Raw genomic sequence first — 7,142 nt, 5'->3', positions numbered from 1 at the left:
TAGGTGTGAATACGGGAGTGAATTTGAGTGTGAATGGTTGTCTGTCCCTGTGTGTTAGCCCTGCGACAGACTGGTGCCCTGTCAGGGTGTACCCCCCCTCTTGCCCTATGACAGCTGGGACAGGCTCCAGCACCCCCACAACCCTGGAAAGGATAAGCGGAAGCGAATGGATGGATGTAATTTAAAAAATTCCTGTCGTGTTCGGGTCAAATCTGACTGACTTGAAACACACATAAATATTGTTTTTTACATCTGATTGCATGAAGGCCTTATGACTTTCTCCACACTATGCACTTGATGATGACCTCTTTCATTGAATTTTGAGTGTTTAAATCAACCTTGTTACATCTGTGGTGTCCGCCGTAGGAAATTAATGGGAATCCACCCCCAATTATGACTCAGTGCTTGTCTACATATTGTCAATTAAGGCTTTAAAATCCAGCATGGTAGTAGCAAAAATAAAAAACTCTGAGGCTTTAAAATATAAAGTTCAGAAACCAGTGGGTAACATCATGGTGAGTGCAACCATCCTTTATATATAGTCTGTGGTTTCAATAGCCTTAAGATCAGGGGTCTCAAACATACAACTTCCAGCCCACTGCATGACTTTATAATGTGTGGAAATTGTGGTGAACGCGGCATCATTTCTTTGTCTTTGTGTGTTTATTGCACCAGGAACCATTATGTTGTAAGTTATTACAAATGCATCTCTGTATGAGTAGTTGACCACCTTTTTAATTCCACCCAAGTACAAATACAGGAGCATTCTTAATGTATTTTCTGTCAGCATAGCCGTTTGATAATTACAGTTTCACTGACGAGACAAGTTAAGTCATCTCCAGCTGTGTACTCTCATTTTTTTGGCAAAAAGAAAGGAAAATATTTATAGGTAATAATTTATGGTTTACTTGAAATAAAATGAGTTTGACACTGCTGATCTAAGGGTAAGGCCAGTTTCCACAGATGTCAGTTTTGTACTGCATAATGCAGATGGTGGGAGCTACTTCTGCTATGAGTCTTCAGAAGCACATGCTTTTACTTTAGGGTGAGAAAATGTCACACTGCTGCAAACATCTCTTCACAAGTTTGAACACGCGATGCAAGTCGTAGAGCTGAACTGGTGATGTGGGTCTAAGTAAGTGAGACCTGTTACAAACCCTCAGGCAGCTGTATGGTGATACAGCTTTAGAGAGGTTTGAGTTACTTCTACAAACTTGCTCACTGTAAATACTGTATGAAATATACTGTATCTTCACGTTAAGAGGTCTGACGTTGGTTTTTTTTTAATTCTCTGAAAACTTTTGTTGAAATGATTCTGTGGGTTCCAGACTTTAGACAGTCATCGACTGATGTTGTCTGATTTAAGTCTCTGTACGTGGTGAAAAGTGTACAAAAATGGCTCTAAAAAAGTAGATTTTCAAAACTCTCAAATTAAATCTGAAAGTCTGCACTTCAATCACACAGTGATTGTTTGATCTCAGTTCCGGTGGTGTACAGAGGCAAAACTATGAGAGATGCGTTTTTGTCCAAGAAAAACAGACTGTACTGTGCAAAATGTCAGAAAATAATGAGAAGCAATTAAAATATGTCTTCAAAATAAATATTTTAATTTAATGTTATACTGTCATACCCCATGGTTTGTCCTGTAGTTTCTCTGGAAATTAGAAAGTGTGAATGAGAAAAATTATTTCATGTATTTATTCATCTCCATATTTCTACCTAAATTGAAAAAAATGATGAGTCTTAATAATTTTTTTTATCACTACCATGATCATATTCATATTTAAAATGCATTTTCTTAAATATATATCTGAGATTCTTTATTTAAAAGAATATAACAAGTGAGTGAAAGCTCTTGCTCTTTTAACTTTTCACAGTTTGGTCATTTCGGCAACCAGACCAGTGATTCGCACTACAATGAAAGAACGATAAGCATCAGGCTTTGGATTCTGATAGAAATCTCTACAAGCAAAAGAACAAAAACAAAAACTCTTTACAATAAACCAACTGAAGAAAACGACTTAAATATGTCTAAATATATGTATTGTACTGAAAATGACTTAATAGTTACTCATGTAATATATACAACAATATCGCCAAGAGAGGGTGTAGTGTAGTAGAACAGAAGGACAAAAACAACGGCTTGAAATGTGCATTATAGGTCATCTTTAATCAACAGACTATAAAGTTCAGATAAAAGTTCTGTAACATTTAGGGTTCTTGCCAAAATTGTATTTTGGATTATTTGAATGAAAATTTATTGTTGTCTTATAAACCAATTAACAGTGGTTGCATACATTTTACATAATTAATGATTACAACTCTTCCCACACACCAACGGTACAAAACCCCACAAGCAGTTCATGTTCCACTCTGAGGTAACGTTTGGTTTGGTTTGTGAGTCTATCTCGTAGCAGCGTACACAACATTAGGCTCCAGCTCCCTTGGTGGTTCAGGCCTTCTGATTTTAGCTTTGGGATGGAAACTCACTGATGTATAGGTCATGGCATCAGAATCCACATTCTGTAATTGAAAATGTTTAAGTTCAATAATCCCAAAACATCATATGTTAACATCCACCAGGACAGCCATTATCTAAGTATCAGGTTCGGTTAAGGTTAAGGTTAGATTCAGCACTTTCCAATCAAATTTTCACCTTTTTTGGAAGCACCAATGAAAACTGTTGACAGAAAAACTGAATATAGAAAGAATATATGAAACCTAATCTGAAAAGTAACCGTTTCTAGTTTCTAAAAACAAAAACAACAAAAAAATCTAACATAATTAAATAAAAGCAACTCGAACCCTCAGTGGGTTCAAGTTGGATGTCTTTGTTATCCCCTTATAAATCCTAATCTAAAGTCAAAATCTAATATTAAAATAGATTACCTCACTCTGTTGTGCATTCTGTGGATCATCTTGAGCTAAACGACAGGGACAATACATCGGTCAGTAATTTACCGCAAATGTTTGATTGGACAATTTAAATGAAGTTGTATAAATACCTGTATGAAATCTCCTGATTTTAACAGCCAGACTAACGATGACCAGCAGAAGGAAAACAGTTAAATTGCCCAGGATCACAGTCATCATTTGTTCATATGTTAATCCATCAGCCACGTCTACAAAATAGACAATTAAAATGAAAACTTTACAAAGTCTACTTCCTGTTTTTACAGTTTTTACAGTTTGCTATTTTTCTTTATTTTCTTTACAATAAAATACCATAAACAGCATTACTTACCTTGAACTTTTAAATATGTTCCACTTGAGATGATTTTCTTTCCATCTGACTGTTTCTCTCCACAGAAATAAAGCGCAGAGTCAGAAGAATTCACTTGTTTGATCTCAAGAAATAACACAGAGGTGTTGGATGTCATGTGAAATTTGCTTTTTTTAAATCCATCACAGAAAGAAACGTTGCTATCAGAGCTGGACATAGCTGAGATGCAGCTGGCATTGGGACTGCTCGTCAGTTTGAACCAAAATATGTGGGAGAGATATCTGCTGAAATTGGAGCACTTCAGTGTGACTTCTCGACCAGGCTGAACCTCCGCTGTGTAAAACTGTGTGACCGAGGAAGAGATCCAACCTGAAACAAGCAAATATTCCTAAATATCAAACACCACACAAACCAGACAATGCCTATGAGTAAAGTTGGCTACAATATTTAAATCACTTGGATTGTGGTACAGATTTAACCATTGTGTGAAAAAATAGTGAAAAGTGTACTTACTCATTGTGCAGAATAAAACTGGCATCAAGGTAAAGTTCACCATTGTGTGTACCGCCACTACTGCAATGTTTGTAAGTGAACTGTGCTCCAGTAAAAGCAATCTCTGCATAAAGAGGCGGGCTGTTCTTTTATATGTACAGCTGCTTTGACTGAGAGTGCCAATGCTTTTAGACGAATAGCTGCAAACTGAAAGCTGTAAGAAGAACAGAATATCAGTATTTAAATTATCTAGCTTTTACACAAATTTGGACATCTACAAAAGATGAGTCACTGTATAATTTTATACAGTGTTATATAGCTGTGCCTTTACCATGAAATATCCAACATGTTTTAAAATAACAGTTTATGTATTTACATCTTTACATCTTTGCAACGATCTTTAACCACACATATGTCAGCATAAGACAAATACTCCTGATATAAATACTTAAGTCAAGGTTCTCTGTTGATTTTGAAACTCATAACATGGCATAAAGTAAACTACTGACCACACAGTCAATACAATCTTCATGCTATAGTTGAACATGCTCAAATAAAGCACATACAATTCTTAAAGGGGAACGTCTACTGTTTACTTAGTAACTAATAAACAGTTACTTGTGTGGTGATGTTAACATTAATCATACATTATTAAGGGAGTACTTAAAATGCAAACTTGTATGAATGTGCACAATGTGCAAATTAATGACATGATCAGAAAAAGCAGCAGAAACCTTACCTGGCCATTGATAACTACTGGAATAGTCTTAGCAAGACTAGGTTCACAAAGGCATGCTAGTCTGGAACCTTCACCTGGTGTGGTTTTAGTGTGTGATAACATCTTAAAATGTGTAACCAGGAGAAGACGCTTTGATATGAGATTGTGTAAGTTTCACCATGCTAGAGCAGCGAGTAGTGATGTCAGCAAGTTTTAAATCAGTTAAGTGTGACCAACAGTATTTACCACGCAGATGTGAACTGATCTATGTTTGTCTAGCACATGGAGATGCACAGTCTGAACAGCTCGTCCAAGTAAACTGACTGAATAAGTTTCCGCTGTCTTAAGAATTTAATAGCTTTTAAATGTGGAGCTCCTTACTGAACATGAAGAGCCTCACTGTCCGGTCAGTTGTGACTTACAGCACACTACTACTCTCGCCTAGTAACCGTAGGCAAGAGTAGAGATGTAGATCAACTAGGAAATTGGCAGCTTTCCATTGATGCCCACCTCTTTCTTCACTGCAAAGCACTGATACATCGTCTCTGCCTTCTCCAAGTCCACAAAGCACTTGTAGATTGATTAGGCAAATCAATGCAGACATAACTCAAACACATCCACTAAATCTTCCACTCCCCTCTTGTTCATCTGTGAACAAGAACGAGATACAGAAATCCTCCATTTAAGGAAGCAACTTGTCCCTGACCTGAAGTTGACTCTTTTCTAGCTGACAACCATGGCCATCAAGTTTGAGGTGCTAGTCCTCATTCCCGCTGCTTCACACTTGACTGCAACACTGAAGATTTTGGCTACTGAACGCAACCCGATTATCTGCAAAAAGCTGAGACGAGATCAGAAACGAGATCAGAAAAGCCTTCTGTCACTTGGCTCCAGCTAGAAATACTGTCCATAAAAATTATGGATAGTATAACAAAGGGCAGCCCAATTGGAACTAATCCAGTTTACTATCGGCAATGCAGGTCAGACTCTTTTTGCAGTTGTAAAGGGCCTGAATGGCTTGTAGCAATGGTATCCATACTTCTAAAAGACCCTTCACAGCATCGCCTGACAGATAAAGTCAACTGCCTACTCCAAGTCCACAAAGCACTTGTAGATTGATCAAATTGCTAGGCACCTCTGAATTTCTTCGATAGGCTAAAGAGCTGCTCCAGCAGACTCCTCTTCAGTTCTCTGGTGCAGACCTTTCTAGGGAAGTTGAGTAGTTTGAAGCCATTATAATCCGGTCCTTAAGTCTGACGTCACTAACCGTGTCTGGGCCTAAACTCCATATAGGTCCATATATCAAACGATTACTATGGCATTACTGAGAGTTGAAAAACTGTCTAAAGTCTTTCATCTTTAATAAAATGATCAGCGTTCTGCTCTACCAGGTGTAACAATTGAGTTTAACATCCAGGCATCCATGAAAATGGAATTTATGACATTTAACGGAGTTAGAAGTTAGCAGGAAGTTAGCTCGCTAGCTTATATCTAAATACAATATAGCTTGTCCTGACTGCGGGGTTTTGGAAACAAATTAAAACGTACAGCTCTGTTATCACTTCCAACATAAATGAAGACAGAAAACTAAACAGCAGTGACGTTTGTAGGGTTACTGAAGTTTGGCTAGCTGGTATATAATGATGTGCTACGTGACACAGCTATGTTAGCATAATATAAACAAGCTAACTTTTTTTCCACTCGATAAAAGTTAACGTGAGTGTTCTGGGTGGTCAGGAAAAATTGTAATCGCATGGCAGGATACTGTAAAAGGACCAAACTTCAGCCAGGAGAACAACTGAGATAATCCATCCACAATACGAGGTTAGTCATTCATATACTGCTGCATGGGCTGGGCTGTAGTTACATCCTAAGGTTTTAAAAACTGAGCTTAAATAAATGATTAGCGGTAATAAAAGCCGAGGGAGGTCAACAGTGATCACTGACTGTTTTAGGAGCTTTTTGAGATTAAATAGTGGAAAATACACTAGGCCCGGAAGTAGGATTCGTTATGTCATCACTTAATGACCAGATAGGAGCACACCCTCCGGTCACCACTCTTAAAGTTGGGAATGCCAATACACAGTCACTGCATCTGATCTCAACGCAATGGTGCAAAGGGCATACCAATCAAAACACCACCACCACTCCCAGAGCCTTAAGAAACTCAGGAGCGAATTTCATCCAGCCTATGGGATGCAATTTTAAATGTGTTTATTTATTACTTATATTACGTACTTTTTGAATTATTGTTTTAGCAATGTGATCTTTCTTTTTGCAGAAAAATAAAAAATAGGTAGTTAACATTATTTGAGTATGATACAGGTAACTGTATTGGAAAAGTAGTTTGTTTCACAGGAGACCTGCATCTGACATGTTTATGTTATCAATCACTGTTAAGGTGTTAAAGCCTGGAGCAGGGTAAGTAGTTTACGATGAAGATCTAAAAGTTTCACAACGCTTTCACAAGTTTGCAAGTTGTAGTTGTAGATGTTTATACACTATGTAGATGAAATTGCTTTAAGTCACTTAGAAGTGTAAAGAAGTGTCACAACTGTCAAAATGCAACCGTTCAAGAGTGGGCTTTTATGTGTCTTTCATTTAAAAAAGTACAACAATCAAGATTTTTTTAAATGGACTGAATATTTTATTCAGGCATGCAGCACATTGACATTACAGTAAAATAGAATAAAAAACCCAACTTATTTC

At 37.3% G+C, this 7,142-nt stretch overlaps 1 protein-coding gene across 2 annotated transcripts; it reads right to left on the bottom strand.

The window, feature by feature from the left end:
• Positions 1-2,403: 2,403 nt before the first annotated feature.
• On the bottom strand, positions 2,404-3,845 carry LOC102790885 (uncharacterized). 2 transcript variants are annotated; one of them, XM_035912900.2, is made up of 5 exons: positions 3,737-3,845; positions 3,245-3,592; positions 3,006-3,122; positions 2,890-2,924; positions 2,404-2,523 (listed from the first exon to the last, which is right to left on the bottom strand). In XM_035912900.2, the coding sequence occupies exons 1-5, from the start codon at positions 3,843-3,845 to the stop codon at positions 2,404-2,406; spliced, it is 729 nt and encodes a 242-aa protein (XP_035768793.2). The 2 variants fall into 2 exon arrangements, with proteins under 2 accessions (XP_035768793.2, XP_087695539.1); XM_087839413.1 differs by having other exon boundaries at positions 3,006-3,149; positions 3,737-3,796.
• Between the last annotated feature and the right edge of the window lie 3,297 nt (positions 3,846-7,142).

Source organism: Neolamprologus brichardi, chromosome 3 (assembly GCF_056152115.1).
Source record: "Neolamprologus brichardi isolate AB-2024 chromosome 3, ASM5615211v1, whole genome shotgun sequence".
NCBI lineage: Eukaryota > Metazoa > Chordata > Actinopteri > Cichliformes > Cichlidae > Neolamprologus > Neolamprologus brichardi.
This window is presented reverse-complemented; position numbering and strand designations above follow the sequence as displayed.

Excerpts from the sequence above, each read along its gene's own strand:
- LOC102790885 (XM_035912900.2), bottom strand. The coding sequence starts at position 3,845 with ATGCAGAGATTGCTTTTACTGGAGCACAGTTCACTTACAAACATTGCA. Across the intron at positions 3,123-3,244 it reads AACATATTTAAAAGTTCAAG|ACGTGGCTGATGGATTAACA; the intron begins GTAAGTAATGCT and ends TCTATTTTGTAG. Across the intron at positions 2,524-2,889 it reads AGAATGCACAACAGAGTGAG|AATGTGGATTCTGATGCCAT; the intron begins GTAATCTATTTT and ends TTTCAATTACAG.